Genomic DNA, 27,321 nt, shown 5'->3' with positions numbered 1-27,321 from the left:
ATGATCCGCGGCGCCTGGATGTACCCCCGCGGGGGTGCCGCCGGCGGGGCGGTCTGTTGCGCGCCGCGCCGCAGCGACAAGCCGGTGGCCGACCCGGAGCGGGCGCAGAAATGGCGCCTCTCGCTGGCCTCCCTCCTTTTCTTCACCGTCCTCCTCTCCGACCATCTGTGGCTCTGCGCCGGGGCCAAGCTGCGGGCGCGGGAGCGGAGCGGAGCCGGGCGGGCGCGGAGCCGCGGGCCGCGGGCCTTGCTGGCGGCCGAACCGGCGGGCGGCAGCTGCGAGGCCTTGCTCGGTAACCTCAGCCGGGCCCCCGGCCCCTGCCCCGCCGCCCGCGGCGACCTGGACTCGGCCTGCGCCCGGCTGCAGGCCCTGCAGCGGCCGCGGGGCTCCCCGGCCGGCGCGCCCCTCCGCTCGCCCCCCGCCGCCGCCGCCGCCGCCCCCTTCTTCGCCTCTCCCTCCTCCAAGAGGACCTTCCTGCAGGCTTACTTTAGGAACTTCAACCTCTCCTTTTGTGATACTTACACGATCTGGGACCTGCTGCGGGAGATGGCCGGCCCAGACGGCCTGGACTGCAGCGTGGACAACCTGATGGTGGACTTGGTGGCGGCGGCGGCAGGGGCTCTGGGCGGGGAGGCCTGTAGCAGCTGCGTCCAGGCGTACCAGCGGCTGGACCAACACGCTCAGGAAAAATACGAGGAGTTCGACCTCTTGCTGGAGAAGTACTTGCAATCGGAAGAGTACTCGGTCAGATCCTGCCTGACGGACTGCAAGGTAGGAAGGGGGGTGCTGCGGGGCGTCCCGTCCCCCGTCACTTCTCTCGTTTACCCCCCTCCTCCCCCCCACGCGTCGGCCGGCTCCCGGCACCCCGCTCCCTACCGGCCTCACCCGCACCCCTCTACACGCACAGGCTGAGCTGGGGCAGGCGGGGGGCCCCTCACCCCCGCCTCTGGCCTGCTGCCGAGGGGTGCTGCGCAGGGCTGGGGGAGCCCAGGGCTCTGCCCGGCCGTCGTTAAGCCGAGGTGCGTAGACGAGCGGTGACCTGAGATGAACTACGGCGCCGGAGCCCCTTCCCCGCACGCAGCAGCTGTTTTCCATCCCTTCCATCCCTTCTCCCCAAGGAGATGGGCCGGGATGTGCCTCTCCCTTGGCGTTGCCCCACAGTGTCACTGATCGTCCCCAGCCCCAGGGTACGGTCCGTGTTCCGAGAGTGAATGGGTTGCCTCCTCCGGCATCAGTCGGATGGAGCCTCAGCACGGTGACCATCTCCTCTCCAAAATGAGAGCCATGGTCGCATCTCCGTCCCGAGCCCGGCGCGGTTCTGCTGGGCGCTCCCCTGCTTTCTCAGGAGCCCCAGCGCCGCGGCTCCTCCAGCCTGCGCCTGCTCTGAGCTGCCTGGCTCACCTGTGCGTGCTCCCTCCAGGCATCGCCTCCGGGAAGCGTAATGGTCTCCATAATTAAACCTGCTTCCCTTTCTTAGAGCCGTATCTTGGGGGAGAGGCAGCGGGGTGTGTTACAGCATGGTCCCCCAGAGGGACGGTGGCAGAGCATCCCCCCCGGTGACAGGACGCTGCTCTTCTGGGAGAGTTTTGAGGGACGCTTGGTGCTGTGGTGGTGGTGCGGGTGGCTCTCGGCGTGGAGCCCGTCCCCTGGGAAAGCACGGGAGCAGCACCCGGGGCGCAGCGCTGGGGACACCGAGGTGGTGTCTTTCGTCAAGGGCACAACGGCGAGATCCTGGCCGCCGCTCTCAGGCCCGCGTTTCTGCATCGCTTTTTGTAAGGAGCCGGTTTTGGAAAGGAGCTAGTGGTGGCGTTCTGGGCCAGTGCCAGGCCAGGTAATTACAATCTGCTTGCCCAAATTCCCCCCGCGGTTTCAAAGGTACGTAGTATTCAGCCCACACCCCGAGCGCTTGGGTCCTGCTGCTCCGCTTCCACGGTGAATGAAGGGATGCGGGGCTGCCAGCCGTCGTGCTGCTCCCACTCCCGGGGCACCAGCAGAAGTGGGGTCTTCCCACGCTGTGTCCGGTAGTGCCTACAGACACCCCAACTTCAGGCTTAAGCGTCCGTCTCTGCCCAGTCCAACCGTCTGGTGCTCACTGGTGTAGATACCCAGAGAGAGAAGCAAAGAAAGATAATAATAATCGTTACCTTTGGGTCTTGGGCGAGGAGATGTTCCCATGGACTGTAAAGCATCTAGAAACAGAGCCGTGCTTAGATGAGTCCTCATTAACTGTCCCTGGTCTTAACATCCTTGATGAGAAAGCAGGAAACGAGCTTAGGAGATGTGGGGCTGAAGGCAGCAGCGGCGAGGCGCGTACCTCCTCGCTTGCTCCGTGTCACATCGGCGGTGGCATCCTTAGAGCCTCCGCGAGCGCCAGCTTTGCGATTTCGCAGGCGGCATTTGGGAAGCAACAGGAGGCTGCGAGCAGCCGGGACAACCTGTACGTGCTCGCCTGGGCCACCGGCGAGGAGATTTCCAGTGCGGGTGCCCGAGTCTGCACGCACCCACCCGAGCCCTCGCAAGCTCCCGCTCGTTTCAGCCCCCCCCCTGGAAATCGGGCCGCTTATTTAAGGTGCTTCCTTATGTATTTAGGTGCCTCACTTTAGGCTTTCGCGGCTGCGAGCCTCCACCTCACCCTCTTGGTGGCTGTTCCCCATTTGTGAAAGGAGGCTAACGCCAAACTCATCGCCGTGGTGGCCAGGAGCGAGTTGTGGCCTGATTTCCAGTCCCCTGGACTTCGGCGGGGGGGCTGCGGTTACTCCTTTGTCGTGGTTGGCGATGGAAAAAAAAAAAAAAACATCTGGCCGGCGGGATTTTTTTAAAGCAGCCTGAATTTGGAGGAATTTGTAATTCCCTTCCAGATGCTGAATAATACTGCATTTTCTGATGTGACTGGCGGCTGCTCGTGTGAATGAATACCCGCTTGTAAGCGACGGCAGCGAGCTACTGCTCGATGGTGACAACATATGAGAGCAAATGACAGGAAAATAGGAGAGGAGGGGAGGAAAATATAATAGCTCAGCTGGCGTGAGAGGCTCACGCAAAATCCTTGGAGTGGGACTCCGGCTGCAGAGAGCCGTGTAGCTGGGTAAATAGGAATTAAATAATATTTCTGGGGCTGGGTGAGTGTGCGGGGCAGGGGACCGCGCTCGCAGAGGGAGGTTAGTGCTGGAGGGGGGTTAGTGCTGCCTCCCATTTCCATCCGTCCTATTCCGTAAGAGCGGCTGGAAAAACAAGGCAGAGACACAGAGCGGCTCCAGCTCACCTGCACACAGCCTCGCTCTGCAGAGCCACGTATCCCCCCGGAATTTTGTCCCCAAGGAGCGGCGCGGCTCTCTAAACAGCACACACCGAGCTCTTTGGCAGCCGACTCACCCCGGTGGTTTTGGCTCTTTATTGCATCTGCTTTAAAATAACAACAACAAAAGCCCCACCGGAGCCACCTACAAAGCAGCAGGTTTGATCCCGAGTTAAAAACTTGGGAACGACTGAGGGTGACGGGTTGGTTTCGGGAGGCACGTGAGTCCCGTCGTTCCCTGCTGATATATTATCCTGAGGGCTGCCCACGGTTTCGGGGTGCTGTGCTCGGCCAGGGAAAGGTGGGTGCTGCGGGGGGTGAGCAGCATCCTGAAGTATCCAAACCCCGGATCCGTCCGTGCCCGGAGCTCGGGGGAGCGCTCAGGAAAGGCTGGGAGCTGCGGGAGATAGAAATGCCATGAAATGGTGGGGTCTCTGTGTAACTCGGCTGCTTAGATTACTCATTGCTGTAATATTCTCCTAGGCCTTTTTTATTTGCTGCTCGGAAATAATTCCCAGGCAGATCCCACTTTTCTGCGTACGTCGTCGTTATTCCCGTGCAGCGCCGTCGGCTTCCGAATCATACTCCGAAAACATTTTGCTTCTTACTCCTACGACTATCACCACAAATCCCCCTGGCTGAGAGACAGGGAAACGTGAAAAATACCTTTCTCGGGTTTATTGTTTGTTGGCAATTTGGCATTTGATGGGGTTCCGTGGAGGTCTGGCTCTCGCAGCCCCCCCGTGGGCAGGTCCCCCCGCACCCTGAAAACCGGGGAGGGAGGGAAGGGACGAAGCTGGTCCACATGGTCCGTCCATCTTCTGAAATACATTTCGCCTCTTGCAGTGAAGAAGAGCCGAGTGGCAGCTCCTGGGGCTCGTGGTGCTGGTTAGTGCTGATGTACATAGACCGTGTCGATAATACTTGGGTTTTTTCTACCTATAAGAGGGAAAATTCATTAAATGAGTGGGGAGCACGTGCCTGCCACCCCCATCTCCCCTTTTCCGCCCAACTCATACCCTTCGTCACCCCGAAACACGATGAACTTCCTGCGCTGGGTGGTTGTGGTGACACCTTGGTAGCAAAAGGGCTGGAGGAGGTCACAGCTCCAGGGACGTGGATGTTGCAGCTGATTGTCCCTTGGGAAACGCGGGGCGGCAGCAGCCCTTGGGGCACACGAGCCCTCCAAAGTGGTGCCCTGCGGGATGCTTATGGCTGGTTTGTGCCTTTTTTTTTTTTTTTTTTTCTGTCTTTCTAACCAGGCAAAAAAAAAAGCAGAGCTGCTCCAGCTCGGCCACCGCCAGACGAGGGGTTTGCTTCTGTAAAGGCAGAGCGCTGTGTTTGTGCCGTCTCCCTCACCACCAGCCTCAAAGCGCACGTTCCCACCGGTGCGAGGGCAAATCAAGATCTATGGGACAAAGCCTGCTGAATTAAGGACTCATTAGGTTGCAAGAAACAAAGCTGTGGAGAGAGAAGGGCTGACAGGCAGGAGCTGCAGGGCCGGGGCTGGTAACAGAGCGCTGGTGGGAAGGAGAGGCTGGACAGGACCTGTACCATCTCAAATTTTATTAGATTACCAGGGTTTACTCTGCACGCGTGGGCCAGTGGCTGTTGAATCCTGCTGTGACCCTGGCCAGATCTGTTTCTTCACCTCTGGTTTCTCCATTACCTACCGGAGAGCCCGTTTCGGGGAGCCTGGCAGGGCAGGATTTCGCTCCCGAGGCTTTTGCGACGTGCCGGTGTTTCCCTGCTGTGGGTGTCCAGGCGATGGGGTGAGAGAGTGGAGGCCGGTCCCTGCTGTAAAGTGCCACCACATCATGTGGCACAGCCCACGCTGAGCTGCTGGGAAGCAAATCTGTAGCCCCCAGGTTCAACACCCTCCAAAGGACTTGTTTTCTTGCTCTTGTTTCACCAGAAACAGCATCAGCGTTTTGTGTCTCTGCTCAGCATCCCTCCCTGCGGAGCATCTTCCTGGAAACCCAAACACAATGGGGCTGGGAGCTTTGGGAGGGCAACGTCCCGGGGGCACCTCGGGGCTGGGGATGCCTCTGGGAGGAACCAAAGCAGCGGTTTACCTTCGCAAAAGCAGCTGGAGTTGAGTTTGGCTGGGCTGGGCTTATCCAAAATGCTGCTCAACCTGGTGCACTGCGGCTCGGAGCCTGTTGCCCGGAGACCCCGTGCACAGAGGAGAGGTCGCTCGAAACCCACAGCAAAAGCGGTTTCACCAAAATCTTGCCTTTTTTTTTTGTTTGTTTTTTTTTTGTTGTTGTTGTTAATGTGAAGTTCCAGGGAGGGCTATCCCACCTGACAGGTCACGTTAATATTGAGGCTTGCAGCAAATCTGGCGATGGGCGACTGCAAAGCCACCTCCCCAGCGCCCTGGGCTGGGTGCCTGCTCCCCTCTTGCAGCATTAGTGGCCTCCCAGCCTTAGAGCACCCTGGTGCAGCTCTGGTGTCTTCACCTGGAGCTTCTCTTCAAGAGGCAAGCCTGGCCGGTGAGGTGGAGCTTTACTAGCATTTCATGAGGTGGAAAAAAAATAAATAAATTCCGGAGTAATTCCAACGGTAATCCGGCAATTCTAGCAAGACGGAATGCACGAGCTTAGCAGAGCACTCGGCTCCACGTTACGCACCGGTTCCACGTAAGGAAAGGTCATTTCTTTCAGCCCTGCCCAAAGATGTGATTAAATGGCACGAAGAATTTGAGCGGGAGGAACGCGTGGGGTTAGGTGTGCGGTTACTGCGAGCACAGCCTCTGGCACGGCCGGATTCCTGCGCCTTCTGCCAGGTGCCACCTAGATGCTTGAAAACAGAGATCAAAGATGGAAAAACAGAGGAACCGAAAACTTGGCTGATGAAAGGAGTTTTCTCTGTAATGAAAAAAAAAAAAAAAAGTGGCAAGGTGTCAGAAATGCTCCAGTGGTGTGTGGGACACGTGGGAGCGCTGTGGGCCGGGAGGGATGGGGGATGCTGAGCCAGGGCTTGGACCTTCCCGAGCTTTGCTTAGGGTTGAGACATCTCAAGGTGCCTGGGGGTGCGCGGTGGGCTGGTGGCCGGACCCACGCGGCTGCTGTGGGGCGAAGCAGCTTTGGGGTGGAGGCAGTGGCCGTGGGGGGCTGCCCCCCAGCATTTGACTGGTGGTAGGTGTGAATGGGGGGGCGGGATTTACCACTGATTTCAGTGGGTTTTGGCCGCCTGCTTTGGGCAAGTTGTTGGGTGTCTGTTAGTCCTGTTAACATCTGTCGGTGGTGCTTGAGGGGAAAAAAAAAAAGAGAAGTTTATAAAGGCAGCAAGTCTCCGTGCAGCAGCAACAGGCAGGTCGGCAAATGGTGCAGGAAGGAGCGCGAGGGAGGGTGAGAGATCTGTCTCCATCAAACTGTCACCAAGTAGCTACAAGTGACGCAGGCGCCAGCGCCTGTTCCTGCACCCGTGTGCTCCCGGCTGTGCCTGCCGCCGCCGGTGCTGGATGCGTGCGATCCCCGGTTCCTCTCCGTGTGTGCCCTGTCCCTGGGAGCACGATGCACACGGGGGTTTCACCGGTGGGGTGGAACGAGTCCCTCGGAGGTCAAGGCTCAGTGCCGGTGGCCCAGGTGCGGTGCGATACCTCAGCAGCTAACGATGCCTTTTGGAAAGCATCCGGCGTGCCATGGTCCCCTTGGGCACAGGCAGCCTCTGGGAATCGGTGAGCTCAGCAGCGTGTGTGACAGTATCGGCAAAATGTGTGACCTGGTAAAATGACACAGTCCGCCCCCAGCCCCCCCTTGCTGTACACATCCGTTGCCACGGGCTGCCTGGGGTGGCCCAGATGAGGGACGGCTCGCGATGCTGCTTTTCATACCGTGCAGCGATACATGCTGTCCCCACGGACAAAGGGATCTGCTCGTGTGACTCCGAGTGCCAGCCGTGCCAGCATCCTGGCGCTGCCAGGGAAGAGGGGGCAGCACCTTCCCCAAAGTCAGGCACCGAGAGGATGCACACAGTGTCTGCGTGACCCTAGGACATCATGGACCTGTCCATGCAAAGGGCTTCAAGTGGTCCTCGTCCAGGGATGGGCATCCTTTGCACTGGGAATTGAGCCTTTTGTGCACGGCAGGGATCACGCACAGCCTGGCCTCTCCCCATAGCAGAGACCCCGCGCTCCTGGGACCCCCAAGGACCGCACACAGCAACTCCAGCCCCTCTGCACCCCGGGAGGCAGCAGGGTCTCTTCGAGACATCCCACCACCCTAGGCCTGGCCCCACAGATGCCCCTTGGGGCTTTTCCTCTGCTGCCTGGCTCCAGAGCTGCCTGCCAGGTGGGAGGCAGCAGGCAGGCAGGCAGCAGAGGCAGGAACACAGGATATACCTGGCTGCCGGGGGCTATTCCCGCTGTCACCGGGATGCCATTAGGATGCGACTCATGCCTGGCTCCACGCAGAGGAAGCTCGGCTCCGCTGTCGTTTGAAGGGCAATGACTCAGGGACAGCAAATCTGTGAATGAGACGCGGAGGCTGCTTGGGTGAGAAGTAGCCATCTGTCCACGCTGCCTGCAGCCCCAGCTCCCCGTGGGCAGAACCGGCAGCTGCCTGCCTGGGGAGGCTCGGCCACTTCAGCCTCACTCCTCTTCCTCACTTAGATTTTGCTCTTGGCTTCTCCCTGGGGTCTCTCTCCCTGCTGTGCTCCTGGGGTGTCAGAGGGAGGAGCGGTGCTGGGCGCACACAGCCTGTGTGGGCTCCCCCAAACTCTGCTGATGTGGCCGTTGCGTTAAAAAAGGCAGTGTTAGAGGGCATCCCCTGACAAGTTTTTGGTTTTCCAGAGCCCTGCCTGCATGAGCATCCCGGTGTTCTTGGTCCCAGCTGGAGAAGGAAACACTGGCTGACCTGCTCCTCCCCTCAGGAGTAAAAGATACACATATTTGGCATCTCGGCTGACATCTCACCTCTGCACGGCAGCTTCTGCAGCGCTCCTGGTGGATGGAGGCTGCGAAGGGGTGGGAGGGATGGCAACAGGTCCCTGGCACAGGAGGGCAAAGGGAGGCACTGTGGCAAGGAGAACTGGAGAATGACCCCATAACCAAGAAATAAGCTGTAAAAAGATGTATGTCCTCATGCTTGAGGATACAAACCAACTACCAACAGCCTGAGGTTGGATGGGAGCTTTGCTCTGGATGGTTTCTTCCTCACGATGGGGTCTCCAGCATCTTCTCCAAAGCCCCTGGTTCTGGCATGTGCTGGTTTCCCTGGGGGGAAACCCCAGGGCAGCCTCCTCCATCCCACCTCATGTCCCCTCCAGCCTCACTTGTGGGGGGCCTCCACCTGGTTTCACTAGAATTTCCGTTCTAGAGCAGGGAAGCATCCCTGAGCTACTGTCTTCCCATGAGATGCTGCAGTTTCCAAGAACTGGCATTTTCAAAAAACGAGGGAAAAAACCTTTAGCCAGAACGTTCCCCAGCAGCTGCGTTACCAACCTCTGCACAGACCTGCCTCTGCAAACCAGGGCAGGAGATGCTCGTGGAGGTAGGGAGAAGTCCTCACCCACAACCACCTCCTCCTCCTCCTCCTCCTCTTCCTCCTCTGTGTGTTCCCCACACCTGGGGTGCTCCCAGCTCTTTGAGCTCCATCTAGGCAGGGGGAGCAGGCAGGGTCTGGCAGCCCTGGCTGAGCCCAGGAAAAGCAGGGTGAGACATTGGTGATGATTATTTCACCAGCGGCAGCTGATCTTCCCCCCTGCCTTGTGTGAGCTGTTGCTAACGGGTCTGCAGCCCCCCCAGCATGGGGAGAGGGAATATCTGGGTGTTCAGATGCTGGCTTGGTTTGTAGAGCTCTCCCAGGGTATGTTTGAGATGGTCCCTGCAGTCCCCGCTTCCTTCTCCATCCCAAAGGTTTCCGAGGTGTCTGGGCACCCCTGGTCCCACCCAATTCCTTGGGCTGCTCGGCAGGAGCAGGCACAGGTAGGTGACTGGAGGAGTGTTACTGGGATGGAGAAGCCCCACGTGTTTTGCTGGCTCCTTGCAGTGGTTGCCTAATGCTGACGGGGGTGGGGTTTGCTCCTGGATGTGGTCTCCAGATCCTTACCTGATCCCTGGAGATCTTCAGGGCATGGCCGCTAGCAGAAAGGTCAGCTGTAGAGATGCTGTTTGGCAAAAAGTTGTAACCTGCCCAGTGTGCCCAGTGTCCCTGTCAGCCCGGCCCCGCATCCCACGGGGCTGGAAGGGGTTGGGAATCTCCGTATCCAGGCAGGACATCTGCCTGCCTCTTGAGGAGGGCAGGGCACCGGCAACACCGATGTCCTGTGACTTTTGCCGCCTGCTGCTTAGTTTCTAGGTGAATTCTAAGTGCATGGTTTGGATCTGTACACCCGTAAGTTATTTGGATCTTTGTAGTGACACACACACACACACACACACACACACCCCGTGCCATACACCCAGCCGTGCCCACAAAGCAAACCTGCTCACTGTCGTACCTGGGGCTGGAAGCGCTTGGAGCCGATCAGCCTGATACTGTGCTGGTGGAAAACATATCCGAGGAGGTGCTTGCGAAAATCAAGGCATTTGGCTCAGTGGCTTTTAGGAACTTTTCCCAGTGTTCCCCTGTTACCACTCAGCGCGGCTGGCGAAGCCGTGTCTGCAGCAGCCTCTGCGTACCTGGGCAAGAGTGGCGTTTATTTGCCGTGATGCGTTACTTGTTTGTCATCGTTCATGGCTCTCCTGTTAAAATGAGGTTGTCTGGGAAGAGCAGGTAGCTGCCAGGGCGGGAGGCTGGCTCGGAGCACGGACCTGGGGGCAACCATGAGCCCAGGACACAGGGCAGCTCTTTGGACTTATGCTTATAAATACTTAAAGGGTGGGTGTCAAGAGGATGGGGCCAGTCTTTTTTCAGTGGTGCCCAGTGACAGGACAAGAGGTTAACGGGCACAAACTTGAATATAAGAAGTTCCACCTAAACATGAGGAGGAACTTCTTTACTTTGCGGGTGGCAGAGCCCTGGAAGAGGCTGCTCAGGGAGGTGGTGGAGTCTCCATCTCTGGAGACATTCAGAACCCACCTGGACACGTTCCTGTGCAACCTGCTCTGGGTGGACCTGCTTTGGCAGGTGGGTTGGACTAGATGATCTCCAGAGGTCCCTTCCAACCCCATATCATTCTGTGATTCTGTGATGCTTCTTTCTCACGGAAATGCAGAGGAAGCACCTCTTAATAATTAGATAATTAACCTTCATACAGTGCTTCGGAAGTTCATGTCTCCGTGTCGGTGTTAAAAAAGACACTGACCCCGTTGCTCGCCTGTCACGTCTGTCACCACCCTGCCTGTGACTCGCTGCCATCCCTCCCGAACCCCGTTGCTCTGTGGGTGACGGGGTGCTGGGCACGCAGCCCCAGGGCTCCAGGGACCAGCTCTTTCCGAGGGTCCACCGGGCAGCAGTGGCCTGGGGAGCCCCCGGGGGCTTGCCCGCATCCTGGCTGCTGGCCTGGGAGGGGGAGACAGCCCGCGGGCAGGGCTGGCACAGGGGGACCGAGCAGACGTGTGGCTGTGTTTGTGGCAGCTTTGCAGAGCAGAGAGCCCCAGCCTGTCCTGGGCTTGCTCCGGGGGAGAGCAGAGGGATGAGGCTTCACCGCAGGAGCACATCCCTTGAGGCTTGCTGCCTGAGGAGGAGTGATGCCAGCCGGGAGCATCTCCCTGCTGCTTCCCACGGAGGCTACTGGAAGTTATCCTGGGTTTTTCCCCACCTCCCCGGGTGCATTCAGGCCCCACCTGGAAGGGAGGGGGAGATTTCTGCAAATGGTGTTCAGCCAGGGAGAAAAAAAAGAGGTTCCAGCTGTTGGGTCTGAAATGAGCCGTGTCCAGCCTGTTGTCTCCATCAGTAGCAGCTGCCAGGAGTGGTGATAAGCTTCTAGGAAATGACCTTTTGCTGCATTTGCCTTTAGTTTAAGGGACCCCTGCACACAAGAGCGTAACAGGCCCTTGCAGCCGCCCAAACAACCCCAGCGTCAGTGTGGGAGACTGCACCTCCCTTTGACCACAAAAGATGCCTGAAAGCTGGGCTGCCGAGGTGGGACGCTCCTGTTTCCCTGCTCTTTGCTGCCTGAAGGAGCTGGGACAGCCCAGATCCTTCTGCTCACCTCCTGGTGACATTCACCAAGCGTGGCACGAGCCAGGGGGTGTTCCTCCCCCGGTGGGGTGGGCCTTAGACCCTGTGCGTACCACGTTGTGTTCCTCTTCGTACCAGATGGGACCTTGCGGGATGCTGTGCACCATTCAAGCACTTGAGTGAGAACAAGGGGCTCCTGGCAGTGTGCAGGATCGGGCCCTTCCCCATGCGAAGGCAGCTCTGTCGTGACACCCCAACATAGCCCTCTGGGCACTCACACCCTCCCGAAAACGATGCTCCAGCCTAACTGCTCCCTTGGGAAGTAGATGCACCCAATCTGCTGGAGAAACCTCTTCCTCACCCCCATCAGCTGGTGGGTAATTTATGGCTCGTGGCACTGAAGTGTCTAGCCTTTATTTTTTTATATCCTATCTAATGTAACAGGATGTTCTCATTATCCGTATGAATGTTTAATCTACTTTTGAGTCCTGCTAAGCTCCTGGCCACAGCAGTATCTAATGGGAGTGAATTCCTCAAGTGATGCTAATAGATTGCAGGGACCTGACTCTCCCTCTGTCCTGACTCGATCGTGTTCATCTTCAGCTTCGTAGCATTTTTTTAATTACTTTTCAACTAATTGGGCTGATAGCAGACCAGGCTGCTAACTAACCCACAGGTTACCTGCAGCCTCACTGGGGGTCTGGCTGGTTAGTGGTGGGCACGTGTCTTTCTGGAGCCGGGCTGCCTAGTGCAAGTACCGCAGAGAAATCACTGCTCACGAGCAGCCCTTCTGCCTCCCTTATGGAGCCTTCCCACCTTCCCAGGTGCTCTGAAACCCCCAGGAGTTACTTTTAGGATGCTGGTTAATGGTCCTCTGGATTTCCTCTTCCCAACGGGCATCTGCGGGAGTCCAGCACTCGGGGCGGGATGCTTCCCCCATCCACGTCTGTGTTTTCTCCTTGGTGTTGTAGCTGAGCTGTGGTTCAGTTATAGCTGCTTAAAGAAGTGCACTGGAGCGAAATGCCGCTCTCCCGGCCTCTGCTCGGCTTGTTCTTGCCTTCTGCTGCTTTTCTTTCTGCTCTTGCTATCTCTTGGTGTTTGTGTTTGGTGCGTCCCCCTCTACAAGGCAGCTGGGGGCTGTTAAGGAGCTGTTATCCGGTTATTCCTGCAGCCAAGCATCTGTGTCACTGGAGCTGCTCGAGCCTGCCATGCCAGGGTAGCATCCAGTCTGGTTTGGGCCAGGTGATGCTGCTCTGGTTTGATGTTTCCCACCCCTTGGCTGGGATGGTGATGCCTGTCCTGGTGTGCTGGAACTCCCCCATGAGCTGGCAGGATCCGGGCTCCGGGGAGGGGGCTCAGTTCCGGCATGACCCGGCCTCCCCCCGAGCCCTGGGACACCTTCCCCCTTGGGCCTTGGCCGTGCAGTGTCACAGGGGGAGGTGGAGAAGGACAAAGCCCTCCGGATGCTGAGGAGAAGCTGCCCGTTCCCTGACCACCGACGGTTTGTCCCAGTCTCCGGGCCGGCTCTCCTGGTGTCCATCCCCTTCCCACGCATACCTTCACGCTCCCATCCTGGCCTCGCCTTCCTGGGGAGCTGGTGGTCTTCTCTCTAAAACCCAGCCAAAACCCTTCTTGAAAGGGAGAAGCATAAAGCAGCGGTCTAGATTTACTGTTGCCCCTCTCGCTCGGCGGGCTCAGCGTGGGAGTGCCGGTCCTTTCTGCCTTTACTGCGCTCTCAGGCTTGTGTGCATCAGACGTTTCTCAGGACAGAGAGTGTCTACCGCTGGTGTTGTGCAGCCTGTAGCACAATGGGGCCCAGTTCCTTCCTTCCAAGGCGCTTCCAGAAGGAGCAGGCTCCATGTGCATTTTGTTTGGATTCAATACATTTGTTTTACAGCAGCGCCTGCAGGCAGCCCACCAAGACTGGGGCCACATTGTACTAGACACTGTCCAAGCGCGGGTAGTCAGTGCCAGAAGAAATCACAGGGCGAACAGAGGGGACAGACCCAGGGTGGGGGGGGGACGGGGACGGGGGGACGGGACTGAACATGCCGCCAACATCACGTATGCTGGAGCCAGAGCTGGGGTCTGCGCTCTGGGAGCTCGTGGGCAAGCAGCGAGCGGAGCGCTTCCACCCCATCGTCATCCTCCCTTGGAGGAAGGACGCGTCGACTCCAAGGTGGTGTTTGCTGGTTAAATGGAAATGCTATTTCCTGGCAATTTTAATGTTTTCAAGCAGAGATACAATATCAGAAGCCTACTGCAGTGGGCTGGGGTCCGCAGGAGCAGGGCTGGGGGGCTGCAGGAAGGCAGCTGGACCACAGGAGTAAGCCTTGTCCAAGTCCTGATGGCCGCGGGGCCACGGTGGCAGACCTGCACTGGGCAAAGTGGGAGCTGTGATGGGAGGGAAGGGGCTCCGGGCAGCGCTGGGCAGGGAGCAGACAGTGCTTGCCTGTCTGGTGGCCCAGGGTCCTGCACCTCTGTCCCTGCGAGCACCGCTATTCCAGGGGATGCTCCTGGTGTCCAAAGTGACGCTGTGAGCACCGTTATTCCTGGGGATGTTACCGGTGTCCAAAGGGATGCTGTGAACACCGCTGTTCCAGGGGATGCTCCCGGTTCCAAAGTGACGTTGTGAGCACCGTTATTCCTGGGGATGTTACCGGTGTCCAAAGGGATGCTGTGAACACTGCTGTTCCAGGGGATGCTCCCGGTTCCAAAGTGACGCTGTGAGCACTGTTATTCCTGGGGATGCTCCCAGTGTCCAAAGTGATGCTGCGAGCACCATTATTCCTGGGGATGTTACCGGTGTCCAAAGTGATGCTGTGAGCACCGCTATTCCAGGGGATGCTCCTGGTGTCCAAAGCAATGCTGGGAGCACCACTATTCCAGGGGATGCTCCTGGTGTCCAAAGTGACGCTGTGAGCACTGTTATTCCTGGGGATGCTCCCAGTGTCCAAAGTGATGCTGCGAGCACCATTATTCCTGGGGATGTTACCGGTGTCCAAAGTGATGCTGTGAGCACCACTATTCCAGGGGATGCTTCCAGTTTCCAAAGCAATGCTGGGAGCACCGCTGTGCCAGGGGATGCTCCCGGTGTCCGAAATGATGCTGCGAGCACCGCTGTGCCAGGGGATGCTCCTCGTTTCCGTACAAACCACAGTTAGGGGCTGTTCCTCCTGGGTTTGTTCCAAGGCGTGAGTTGCATCTGCTGGGATGAGACCAGGCTTTTCCCTGGCCTCTGCCCCAGCGCAGACACGTGGCAGCCCTCGGCTGCAACGAGCAGATTAGCAAAGACATGAGCCTGTAAATGCGGTGCCCGTCCCCGGGCTGGGAGCTGGCACTGCTGACCAGTGCCCGGGTCTACCCCTGGCCCAGCACACCCAGGGGTGTTGAAGGTGTGTGTGTTTTTCTGCAGAGGCAGCTTGAGGCACTTGTTCTCCTGTCCTTTCCCGGTTCCTGGTGTTCCCAAGAGGCACATCAAGCTTCCCGATACAGTGAACTTCAGTGCCATAGGATCGTTACCTGGGCTTTGAGCGTATAAGGTGCATTGGGGTCATGCTTTAAAGCTATTTTCTCTTAGTGTTGAAAGATGAGCGCTTGGGGAGTTGTGTGTGTATCAGACTTCTTTTGAGTAGCTCGGAGGGGGCGTTATTTTGGGGGGCTTTTCTTTCCCTATAAAAGAAGGGGCATTCAGAGAGTTTCTTTAATCCAAGAACTGGGAATTAAAACCAAAACGCTAAAAATTACGAGCATTTTCGTGAAATCACTAAGGTGGTGCAAACAGGTAGCTCTGACTTACATTGCTTTTGGGTAATTTGGGAGTGACTTCAGCAATGAGGTGAAGGGAGGTGGGTGGGGGAGCACGGGGGGGTTCCCCTGCCCAGGACCCTCCTTGAGGATGTGCCTGGTCGGTGCCGGACCCGGCAGAGCCTCCCCTGCATCCGTTTGGTCCTGGCATCCGTGGCACTGGGGTGATGAGCCGGGATGCAAACTGGCGTTACACATGGGATGGCTGGGGAAAAATTCCTGGGAAAGCAAACCCTGGAGAGGGGTGGGATGTAGGGCAGCGGAGAGCCCGGCATGGATATGTTCCATTCGCCCTCGATGGGCAGCAAGCGGGACACCGATCCAACGGCACGGCGTTTCCAGTGATGTTTGAGGAACACCGGCTCTGGTGAGCAGCCGGGGTTTGTCCCGGTGCCATTCCCAGAATCCAGAAGTCTGTGTGCGGCCGTCCCCGTTCCCACCGAGCGCCCGTCCCCATCCATCCCATGCCGTTCCCGCTGGCAGCCTCCATCGGGGTGCCCGGAGCTGCAGATGCTGACTCCCCTCCGTGCCTTGGGGTCCAATGGGCAGCGGCGCCCCGGCCCTCGCCTCCCCCGGTTGTGAAACGGAGGATCCGCGGCTCCAGCGCTGTCATCGCCAGGCGCAAGTCAACATTATATAAAAAAAGGAGAAAAAAAAAAAAAAAAAAAGTAAAAACAATACAAAAAAACCATAATCGCACACAGTTGTTGGGATTTAGGGTTGGGTTGTTGGGGGTTTTTTTGCCCCCCTCCTCCTTCCCCGAAACCAGAGCATGTGAATGTTGCAAGGTGGAGATAACGCAGCTCCAGAACTATCAAAGAAATTACCGAAAAACCCAGCTGTTACAGATATGATGTTAGAACAGCCTATAGCAAGGCTAATTTAAAAAAAAAAAAAAAAACACAACAAAACAAAACAAAAAAAACCCCAACAACAAAAAAAAAAGCTGTTTAAAAAGCTCAACATTGTTAATGTCAGAATTGCAGGCGGCAGTAATTGAATACAATGGTAATTGGACATTGCAGCTTGTGTTTGTGACTCCTCCTGGCCGGCCGTGGACGTTAGCATTCCCTTAATCCTCTGCCATCCAAGGGGGCTCTTCTCTCCCCCCCCGCCCTGCGTGTCCTGCTTCCCGCGCTGCATCCTGATGTGCCAGAGCTTGGAGAGATGCCCGAGCGGCTCATTAGCAGTACTCATTTCCCTGCGTCCAAGATTAATGAGGCGCAGCCACTCCAGATGCTCATCTCAGGCCATGATGGAAATGTGAGTCCCAGGAACCGTTCCGGGAGGGGAGGGGGCAGCTCTCGGCCTCGGCCAGGTGGGAGGGGGGGGTCAGGCAGGGAAGGAAGGTGAACGGGGCGGTTTGGGGAGGAGGGTTTCGGGCAGGTTCCCTGGCGCTGGTGGCATCTGGTCCGAGGGAGCCCTCCTCTTTGGGGCTTGCGGGATGCTCACGAACCCCCCCTGTGCCGCTGTGGCCCCGTTGAGTGCTCGTGGCCTTAGTGGCAACAAAGAAGAGAAGGAAGAGAGTCATGAGGGCACATCCCAGCGGCTTCCAGCGTGAACCCCCGGCCACTGGCTCGAGCACAGTCCTGGGTCTCCTTTGCCAAGGTATAAACTCGCGCTCAGTTTCTCAAAGCATCCAATTTGCTTCCTCCTGGTGTAACCGCTTATTCCTGCTGCTCACCAGCTCCACTCTCTCCTTGGGCGTCCCCTCCATGGGAGGGCAGAGAGGAACCTGATGTACTTCAATAAAGGCAAGTGTAGGGTGCTGCACCTGGGCAGAAATAACCCCCTGCACCAGTACAGGCTGGGGGCTGACTTGCTGGAGAGCAGCTCTGAGGAGAAAGACCTGGGAGTCCTGGTGGACAACAGGATGACCATGAGCCGACAATGTGCCTTTGTGGCCAAGAAGGCCAATGGCATCCTGGGGTGCATCAGGAAGAGTGTGACCAGCAGGTCCAGGGAGGTCATCCTCCCTCTCTGCTCTGCCCTGGTGAGGCCCCATCTGGAGTACGGTGTCCAGTTCTGGGCTCCCCAGTTCAAGAAGGACAGGGAACTGCTGGAGAGGGTACAGCAGAGGTCTACAAAGATGATTAGAGGCCTGGAGCATCTCTCTTACGAGGAAAGGCTGAGGGACTTGAGTCTCTTTAGTCTGGAGAAGAGAAGACTAAGGGGGGACCTGATCAACACCTATAAATACTTAAAGGGTGGGTGTCAAGAGGATGGGGCCAGTCTTTTTTCAGTGGTGCCCAGTGACAGGACAAGACGAAATGGGCACAAACTTGAATATACGAAGTTCCACCTAAACATGAGGAGGAACTTCTTTACTTTGCGGGTGGCAGAGCCCTGGAAGAGGCTGCTCAGGGAGGTGGTGGAGTCTCCATCTCTGGAGACATTCCAAACCCACCTGGACATGCTCCTGTGCAACCTGCTGTGGGTGGACCTGCTTTGGCAGGTGGGTTGGACTAGATGATCTCCAGAGGTTCCTTCCAACCCCATATCATTCTGTGATTCTGTGATCGGCCGGTAGCACTGTGCTGGGAGGGTGCCGAGTGATCGTGTGGCTGGGGGTCCAGGCTTTCTACTCAAAGGCCCCCCCTCCAAGTCATTTACATGGGGGGAGATCCCTGCTGGGCTCTGACGTGAGGTTAGCGGAGGGCGAGTACCAAGTCTTGCCATTTCTGTGCAGAATGAGGTTATTTTGTGTAGGAAGAGGTTTCCTCCTTCCCTCTCCACCCTCGTTATCCTTCTCCCCCTCCGGTCTGCAAATCCTTCCTCCTTCCAGGGAAACGAGTGCCGGGCCAGGGATGCTGCCCCAGCCCCTGCCTCGAATTAAGGAGAAGGGTTCGTTGCAGCAGGGACAAGGCGCCCTACGTCATTAGTAGGGTTTTCTCCTGGGGAAACTTCCCAAGGGTTGATTCCTGCTCTGATGGGGAAAACAGCAGCTCGTTGGGTTAATTACAGCTGGTGGTCCCGGTGGGCATCCCAACTATCCCGAGCACCGCATGCTCCGCGAAGGTGTTGCATCCCAAGGATGCTGCTCCATCCCTTCCCCTTGCTTCTCCCGAAATTTCGCCGGGGTGGTTCAACAGGCAGTGCCAGCGTTTACAAAATACCGGCAGCAACTAGATTGGCGTCGGAAATGGCCAAATTACTTGGAAAAAATGAGGATGTTATTTTGTGCAGAAATACTAAGAGCGCAGAAGGACTCTGGAAAAGCTGTTGGATGGGGGGATGCTACCCTGGTGCTGACAGTGAGCAGACAGGTAGCTTAATTAGACAGCTGTTGGAAATCCGGTTCAATTCCTTTCTTTTTAATGTCTTTTAGGATGGGGTGTTTCGGCACAGCTGCAAAATTCGGATGCAGATAGATAGCCTGTCCTCCTCCTCACGTATAAATCGAGTGTCTGAAGTTGGCCCCTTTCCTAGGCAGCAAAACTCCTTGTGCTTTCTTGGAGTCATCTAGCCAGTCCTCTGAGCTAAAAATGCAGGAAGAGGGCACTGAAATAGAGCTTTTTTGGAGTTTAGGTCACTTATATTTACTTGGCCCAGGCTGGAGATCAGCCAAAAATGCAAACAGAAGGGAAGAAACGCTGATGGCAACCAAACTCACTTCCTGAAGAAACCGTAAAGGGCAAGGATGGAAAACAGCGAGTTTTCCCCGTTGATTTAAGCAGAGAATAAATTTCTTCCTGTGCTAAATTCTTGCACATCCTTTATAACGGCAAGAGAAAGCGGTTTGCCTGGGGTAAGCTCCGAGATATCGAAAGCTGTTGGAAAACCAAAGCCCTAGGCCTTGAACACCTCCAGGGATGGGGCATCTACAGCTTCTCTGGGCAACCTGGGCCAGGGTCTCACCACCCTCACAGGAAAGAATTTGTTCCTAATATCTAATCTAAATCTCCCCTCTTTCAGTTTAAAACTGCTACCCCTCGTCCTGTGGCTCCACTCCCTCTCAATCCATTCTCCCTCCAGCCTGTATTTGTGCCAGGGATTGCCCTGACCCACGTGCAGGACCTTGCACTTGGCCTTGTTGAACTTCATGAGGTTGGCACGGGCCCACCTCTTAAGCCTGTCCAGGTCCCTCTGGATGAGATCCCTTCTCTCCAATGTGTCGACCCTATCACCAGCTCTTTCACTTTGTATTTTCCTTAATTTTATGGGAGCGTCCTTGTCCGAGAACCCAACCCTCTGCCGGACTTCCCTGATAGGAGTCAACAGAACAATTTTAAGGGGAAAACGTGCAGATCCATGCAGAGTCTGCTTGTGGAAGCTGTGTGTCCACAGGAGAGCAGGATGAGCCCGAGCTCCTTCCTACCAAGCTCTTGGGAGTCCCCTGTGCCCCTTCTGCCTGCGGGGCCGAATTTTGGGTTGCTGCAGCCCAAAGCCAGAGCTGGGACAGTGCAGGTGACAACCACGGTCCTCTGCCAGGGGACCCGGTGTAGCATCCCTCCTCACCATGCTGCACGTGTCCCCAGGTGGGAGCCGTGGATGCCAGCGGGGCCTGGGAAGCAGCGCGGGGGAGAGTCGGGGATGATGAAAGGGCTGGAAAGGCAGACTGGCAGGAAATGTGAGAGAGTAAATCAGTCGAGCTTGCCTAAGTTATGACTAAATGAGGAGCGTGATACATCTGCAAATATTAGAAATGTGTAAACACAGAGGAGGGAGAGGGATGGTTTATGGAATGATTGAAGGGAATGAACTTTTGGATGGAAAAATGTAGGTCAAGTACGAAGGAAAACTTGTAGGCAGCGAGATAAGTGCTTTCAGCGGTAAAACAACCTCCTCGGGAGGCGCTGGGAAAGTCCCTTTGATGGAGATGTCTAACATGAAGCCAGATGAGGGCCTGGAGAAGAGGCTGAGCGGGAAGGATGGACCCGGTGTGCCCCATCTCGTCCTTCCACCCGCCTCCTCCAGGCTGGGAGACGGGGCCAGGCACACCAGAAGGTCCCCTGGGGCTGCTGGGTGGGAGGACGGGTGATCTTGTCCTTGGGGAGCAGTTACCCTGCAGACATGGCTTGTGAGGGTCCTCGTGCAGCCGTTCTCTTGTCCCCTTGGCACCGCCAAACAGTTGGGGTCCCAGGGATGCGTGGAGCAGTAACCCGGCACCGCTGCTCATCCTGGGGAGGGCAGCATCCACCGCTGGCCCTGGGCAGTGTCCTGGCTGTGGATTACCTTGCAGATTGGATCCCTTTCCCCATAATAGAACTGTTTAGGTTGGAAAAGACCTTTAAGATCATGGAGTCCAACCGTCAACCTACCACTGCCAAGTCCACCGCTAAACCATGTCCCTCAGCACCACATCTACATGTCCATAGGTACCTCCAGGGATGGGGACTCCACCACTTCCCTGGGCAGCCTGTTCCAAAGCTTGACAACCCTTTTAGACACGGTGCTTAGTGACATGGTTTAGTGATGGTTTATGTCAGTGTTAGGTTGATGGTTGGACTAGATGGTCTTAGACGTCCCTTCCAACCTAGACAATTCTATGATGCTAAACCTCCCCTGGTGCAACTTGAGGCCATTTTCTCTTGTCCCATCGCCTGTTCCTTGGGAGAAGAGACCGACCCCCCCCAGCTACACCCTCCTTTCAGGGAGTTGGAGAGAGCGATATTTTGTGGACGGACACTGGGGTCTGCCGGGTGTGCTGTCACTTAGCATTTGCAGCAGAATTTTTGTGAGCAAATACGACGGTGCGAGCTGTATATAAACGATGGGCTTCACCTATTTAATATTTATGGTTCGTTACCACGGAGCACTGAAAAGCGTGTGCAAGAGAGAGACCTCCGTGGCAGGACGCTGTCGGTGCTGTGTGACTGGCAGGCTTGTGGCATGGAAAAAGCCCAAATGATGAATCACCAAAAAGCGAGTGGCAAATTATCTTTTTCTGGTACGTATCTTAATTCTGGTTTAAATTTGCAGGCTGTTTGTGGTACAGTTAATGCATCCAGTTTTGAATCCTGAAAACTTTATGACTTGGGAGAGAATTCAGCCCACCCAGCTTCAGCCATTTAAAATTCAAGCGTTAGACACTGGAGCGGTCAGAGATCCTCTACGGTCACCAGGGAAAGAGGGCAGCAGCTCCAGCCCCCTCGCTGCTGGGTCCTCGGGGTCCTCCGCTGCTTCAGAGGGACATCTTGTCCCCAGGATGCCCTCTCTCTGTTGCCTATAAAGGCAGCCAAAAGAAGCAACTCAGATAATTACTAATATTTAAAATAATAACTAATTTTTAGAAGGTTGAAATTAAGGAATTTCACCCCGCCCCAAATGCATTCTTAAATCTCCCGATAGATGGAAAAACTCTTCAGAAAACATGTTTTATAGCAATTTCCACAGGAGTGCTTGCTGGGAGCAGGTCTGCCTGCCCCCTTCCTGCCCAGCCCAGTGGGATGAGGTGGGATGCCCGTGTCCTCTAACGAGGAGAAGGGGAAGGCATCGCCTTCATCCCAGTGAACTGGAGGCCCTGCCTGCGGGGTGTCCCCTGCCCTGGACACTGCCTGCTGGGCGGCTGCATGTCTTGGTCCCCACCCTTGGTTTGTCCCCCGCAGAGGCATCCCCATGTTTCGGGCTGTCCCATAGCGCATCTTTGAAGCTACAAGCTCTTCGAGGCAGGGATCTTTCCGGTTTGCTCCATATTATGTGTTCATCTGTTGTCGTGCATAAATAACAACATCATGTCAAGGCAAAGACTTGTTGAGTCCTTGGACCAAAGTAAGGATGTGTCCCATCTGGCTAAGTCCTGGACAGTCGGTGGGTGGTTTGAGGCCTATTTTATACCTTCTGGTTCTCCACCCCATTGGTCATAAGGATGATGACGTGTTGGAACAGGTTGCCCAGGGAGGTGTTGGAGGCCTCATCCCTGGAGACATTCAAGGTCAAGCTTGATGAGGCTCTGAGCAATCTGGTCTAGTTAAAGATGTCCCTGCTTACTGCAGGAGGGGCTGGATGGATGACACCTTTAAAGGTCCCTTCCAACCCAACACATTCTATGATTCTGTGATGATTCTATAGGGTGTCAGTGTCCATTGGGATGTCTAACCCTCCTTTACATCCTGATGTCCCATGGAGAGCAATGATAGATCCTTTCCCAAAGGAGAAAAGCCCATCACGCTTGTGAAGTGTCATGAGCCACCCCACCGAAGGGTCCTTTTGTGTTCTCCTCGCTGCCCCACTATCCCCTTGCTCCCGACATGGTCCCCGAGGGAGCAGAGGCTGGTGGGGAGGACACGTGTCGTGGCTGTGGCATCTCTGGAGCATGGGCTGCGCTCGTCCTGCCCGTCCCTCCTCCTCCCCAGCCTCGGGGGAATCAGCTCGGGCAGATGCAGAACCAGACCTCGAAGCTTTCCCTCCCACTTGTGTCCTCACAGTCTGATTGCAGAGTCAGTCCCTTCTCTGGAGCTGTTCCACTTTGTCTAAATAATTAACATCCAGTGGGCCAGGGAGAAAAAGCAGGACCGCAGCTGAATTTCCCACATCCCAGCTGAAAGCCCTGACCACAGGGCTATTGACTGCTCTGAAAGGCTTGCTCCATATATTGTGTCCTGGTCCTGATTAAACTTTTTGTGATGAAAGTTTCACCAAAACGAACATGCTTCCATGAAAATTCTGGTTTTCATGATTTGGCATTTTCCAGGGAAAAAAAAAAAATAAAAAAAATAAAAGGCAACTAAAATAACTTGCCAAGAATTTCCCAACCAGCTTTAATGCTGAGACGCTACCATGGTCCAAACAAACGATGATAAGGATCTATGGAAAACATGGGGAAACAAAGAAGTGATGTTTTTAAAGCCTCCAGAAAATAAAAATGCAGCTGGAAGGAGGAGCACGGGGTTTTCTCCAAGCAAGCCGAGGAGGGAAACTCGTTCCCTTTGAATCACGGGGAGTCCTTTCTAGTTGGTTTCAAAGGAAGTTGGATGTGGTTGTTAACGTGACCTTAACTCTGTCGCTAGTGCCTAGATACATTCGTAGATGAGCTGGAAGTGCCAGGGAGGGGGCTGCTCTTCCCGGCGGTGTCGTGGGGTTTCTTTGCAACCCGGGGAGTGACTGCTGACCACGAGAAACAAGAGACCTCCCTCCCTTTTTACAGCGAGCAAAGACAAACAATTTCCACCCGTGCCTGATGCTGGGGAGATAAAGGGGGATGCGCCAGATACGCTCTTAACCGAAGCCATCTGGGCTGTGCCTGCCCGGCTGCGATGGGCACGGAGGCACGGGAGGTGGAAGGGAAGAGCTGGTTTTTGCCGAGGAAGGTGCATCTTTCAGCTGCTGCTGAAACCTCTTTCTCTCCCCTTCTCATGTGGAGCCGAGGGAGGGGGACCGGGGAGCAGACGGGCTGGAGAGGCAGGGGTTTTGGCACAGCCTTGCACCCACCATCGCTGGTGACCCCCCTCCCAGGGTTGCTTTTGCTTCTGGAAGGGTTGCCAAGCACAGCTCTAACCAGTGGAAAGGCGAGCGGAGCGCGCAGGGGCATCTCTACCGCTCCTCGGTACGGTCCAGGGTCAAAATACGCCTGTAAAATGAAGGTGTTCCCCCCCCAGGGTCTGCCCGTTCCAGCCGAAGGAAACGGCACAGCAAAATGTGCCAGATTTCTATGAATTGGGAATCTTCCCCAGACCCAGGTGGATGGGTGGGGAAGGTGGGGAAGGTGTTATTTGGTGGTAGAAAGGGACGAGCCTGAGGTTGCTGAGGCTGCCTGTGCCTCATCCCGGTGGTGCCCTCCCGCTTCTGGCCGGCAGCTTTTCCAGCCTTTGGAAATTTCCCATGAAGACCAGCCCCACGGTCTGTTTTGCTGTCCCGTGTCCCACGTTCAGAGCCGATGGGGACCAAAGTGCTTTAGAGGAGGAGTAAATCCCTACCCTGCCCCGGGGGAGTGGCGGGGCGTCTCGAGGAGGAGGAAGATGCTCTGGGACAGGCAGAAAGTGGTGCTTGACTTTTTCACGTGATGGACCAAGCTCTTGGGCCACCGATCTTGGTGGAGTCACCGCGGTCTGTGGCAGTGCCTGTCTGCGGGGGACGTTAGTCTGTGAGGTTAATTCAGTTTATTTTTGTGGTGGATTTAGCTTGTTTGATGAGTTCCACAGTCCCAGCGCTTCAGCGGTTTATTTTAATCGATGGGTGAGTTCAGTGAGTGACCCCCGTGTACTGACGCACATTTCTCAGCTAAGAGTTCTCCTTTCCCCTTTCACCCCTTGTCTCTGCTGCCCCGGCGTTCGGGGAGGTGACGTGTCCCTCTCGGTGGCTTCCCCTAGGCTGTCTACAAGGCCTGGCTGTGCTCCGAGTATTTCAACGTGACCCAACAACAGTGCCGACACCGGATCCCATGCAAGCAATACTGCCTGGAGGTGCAGACCAGGTGCCCCTTTGTGTTACCGGACAATGATGAGCTGATCTATGGAGGTTTGCCTGGCTTCATCTGTACGGGTAAGGAGGTCCGGGCAGCGGGGACGGGCTCCCCCACACCCCGGGGTGGGGGGACGGGACAAGGGAGTTGTGGACATGCCTCGTCACTCCTCGCAAGCCACACGCCAAATTTTGAAAGCTTTTGGGCTAGAGAGGGAGGAGATAGAGCGTGGAAAGATGTGAAGCACTGCCTGGCTGCCAATACGTGGCCGTAGGGGGGTGAGGTGTCAGTGGTTGATGGAGACACGGCAGCAGCCCACAGCTTAGAGCAGGAAGGACATGGACCTGTTGGAATGGGTCCAGAGGAGACCATGAAGATGCTCAGAGGGCTGGAGCACCTCTTCTATGAGGACACCCTGAGAGAGTTGGGGTTGTTCTGCCTGGAGAAGAGAAGGCTCCAGGGAAACCTTAGAGCCCCTTCCAGTACCTAAAGGAGCTCCAGGAGAGATGGGGAGGGACTCTTGATCAGGGAGTGGAGCGATAGGACGAGGGGTAACAGTTTTAAACTGAAAGAGGGGAGATTTAGATTAGATATTAGGAAGAAATTCTTTCCTGTGAGGGTGGTGAGACCCTGGCCCAGGTTGCCCAGAGAAGCTGTGGATGCCCCATGCCTGGAGGGGTTCAAGGCCAGACTTGATGGGGCTTTGAGCAACCTGGTCTGGTGGGAGGTGTCCCTGCCCATGGCAGGTGGGTGGAACTGGATGATCTTTAAGGTCCCTTCCAACCCAAACCATTCTATGATTCTATGAAATTAAAGCCCTACCTCTAATTGAAAGCTTAAGCAAGTGTGTAAGGCGCTGAAAGTGATGGGATTAAAGCAGGACTGGTACATTTAACTGCTACAAGCAGCGTTTGGGGTGCCCTGCATGTGTCCCAGGGCTGTGCTCGCTGCCCGCACACTTGTCCACGCAGGCTCACAGCCCCACTGGGGGCTGGTCCTGGCGGGTTTCTGGGTGTCCTGGTCCTCAAGCTCTGCCAATCCTGTGGCACGTGGCTGGCAGGCACTGGGGCTTAGTCCTCCTCAGCCTTGTCCGCGATCTGACCCCCTCCTCTTCCTCCTCTTCCTTCCCGCAGGGCTGCTGGAGCACCAGCTGCCCGACGAGGAGGCCAAGTGCTGCGAGGTGCAATGGGACTCCTGCGACCACCCCCCAGACAGCAACGACAACACATCCCCCAAATCCACAGCGTCCGAGTCACTCCATTTCCACCGCCACGACCCCCACCTCCATCACCAGCGGCAGAACCACTACCACCTCTACCACCACCACCACCACCAGTACCACCAGCCCCACTCTCCATCCTTGCTGCCGGTCTCCGCAGGGTCTCGCCTCGGCAGCAGCAGGATCAGACTGTGCGTGCTGGTCCTGATGCTTCTCCACACCATGGTGTCCTTCTCGAGCGTGCACGGCGGCGGCGGGGCAGCCGGCAGAGGGCTCAGCCTGGAGGCCCTGCCCGCCTTGGAGGAGAGCGTGGCACGGGACGAGTGACGTGGAGGGGAAAGCCGACCTCCAAGAAGAACGCCAGATCTTTTTTCCACTAAGGGGGGGCAACATGCTATTCCTCCAATGGGAGGCACGGGATTGGGGGTGACGCACACACACACACCCCCGCACATACCCCCAAGAGCTGCTCGCCGCGGGGCATCCCCGTGATGAAGAGTCTCTAATGCGCACAGGGCTGCGGGACTCGGCTTTGAGAAGGGTTCGGTCAGTAGCAGCCGGGCAGCGCCACGTGCCCGGCCTCGCCGAGGCGCCGGCGCAGGAAGGTACGGCACGGGGCGGTGGGGGGGTGAGCAAGGGGGGGAACGGAGGGGATGGGGTCCCTTTTGGAAGAGGTGTCCCCCCTGGGACTGCCGTGCATCTCCCGGCCACCTGCCGCGAGTGCCACCATACCCGCCAGCGACATGCCAAGGGTTTGACAGTCAGCCTAGCCCCATTTCTTTTCCTCCTCGGTCCTTAAATCCCCAAGAGCCAGGCGGGCAGGGAGGCAGAACCTCTCCGCACAGCTTTGCCCCCCACCCTCCCGTCCCAGGGGAAAAAACCCACCACATCAAGGCAGAAGCCTCCTGGTGGGGTGCAGCGTCCTCAGCCCAGCAGTCCCCTCCACGTGTCCCTTGCTGATGGGATTTGGAGGACAGGAGTGGGACGATATTACGCTACACTGTGGTACTACTCGGGGTTTGTCCCATTATGTCCCCGACCTGCTCCTCCAGTCTCTCCTCCTCCTCCTCTGTGCAAGGAGATGGAGAGGGATGGAGGAGGCACAGAGCAGGAGGGACATCCCACATCCCGCTTTGCCAAGTGTCCTGATGATTTGGTTTAACCTTTTGATTTTTTTGGCTTTCTTTCCTGACTGGAGTGGCCGGTCTCCGAGAGGAGTGGGGGAGATGTGACTCCAGCAGGGCACAGGCTTAAGTGAGGGAGTGGGATCGCGCATGGTAACAATTGGATGCAGGGTGTCAGAAGGCATCCTTCCAGGCGTCCTTCCATGCTTCCCAGCTACAAATCATCAACTGGATGGCAGAGGGACTGGGCAAAAAGGGCTGGAGAAATCTGGCTTGTAGGGAGAGTCTCCCACACAAAGAAGAGGCGCTAATAAAGCCCAGCTGGGGAAGAGAGTTTTTGTGAATACTTTCTATCCGTGGATGTCCCCCAGATCAGAATTTTTCCAGCAGCCCAGCTGGGCCAGCTGGACTCGGCCAGGCAAGGTGCTGGCTGGTGCAGCATCGTTTGGCTCACCTGTTCGTGGGGT

General features: G+C 56.6%; 1 protein-coding gene across 1 annotated transcript; it reads left to right on the top strand.

Moving 5' to 3' along the window:
* NALF2 (NALCN channel auxiliary factor 2) lies at positions 1-26,057 on the top strand. Its single transcript, XM_074148200.1, has 3 exons — positions 1-771; positions 24,420-24,591; positions 25,645-26,057. Exons 1-3 carry the CDS (start codon positions 1-3, stop codon positions 26,055-26,057), a joined length of 1,356 nt encoding a protein of 451 aa, XP_074004301.1.
* Positions 26,058-27,321: the final 1,264 nt, after the last annotated feature.

Source organism: Numenius arquata, chromosome 5, assembly GCF_964106895.1.
Source record: "Numenius arquata chromosome 5, bNumArq3.hap1.1, whole genome shotgun sequence".
NCBI classification, from domain to species: domain Eukaryota; kingdom Metazoa; phylum Chordata; class Aves; order Charadriiformes; family Scolopacidae; genus Numenius; species Numenius arquata.
Note: the sequence above shows the minus strand (reverse complement) of the source record. Positions and strands in the feature narration are given on the sequence as shown.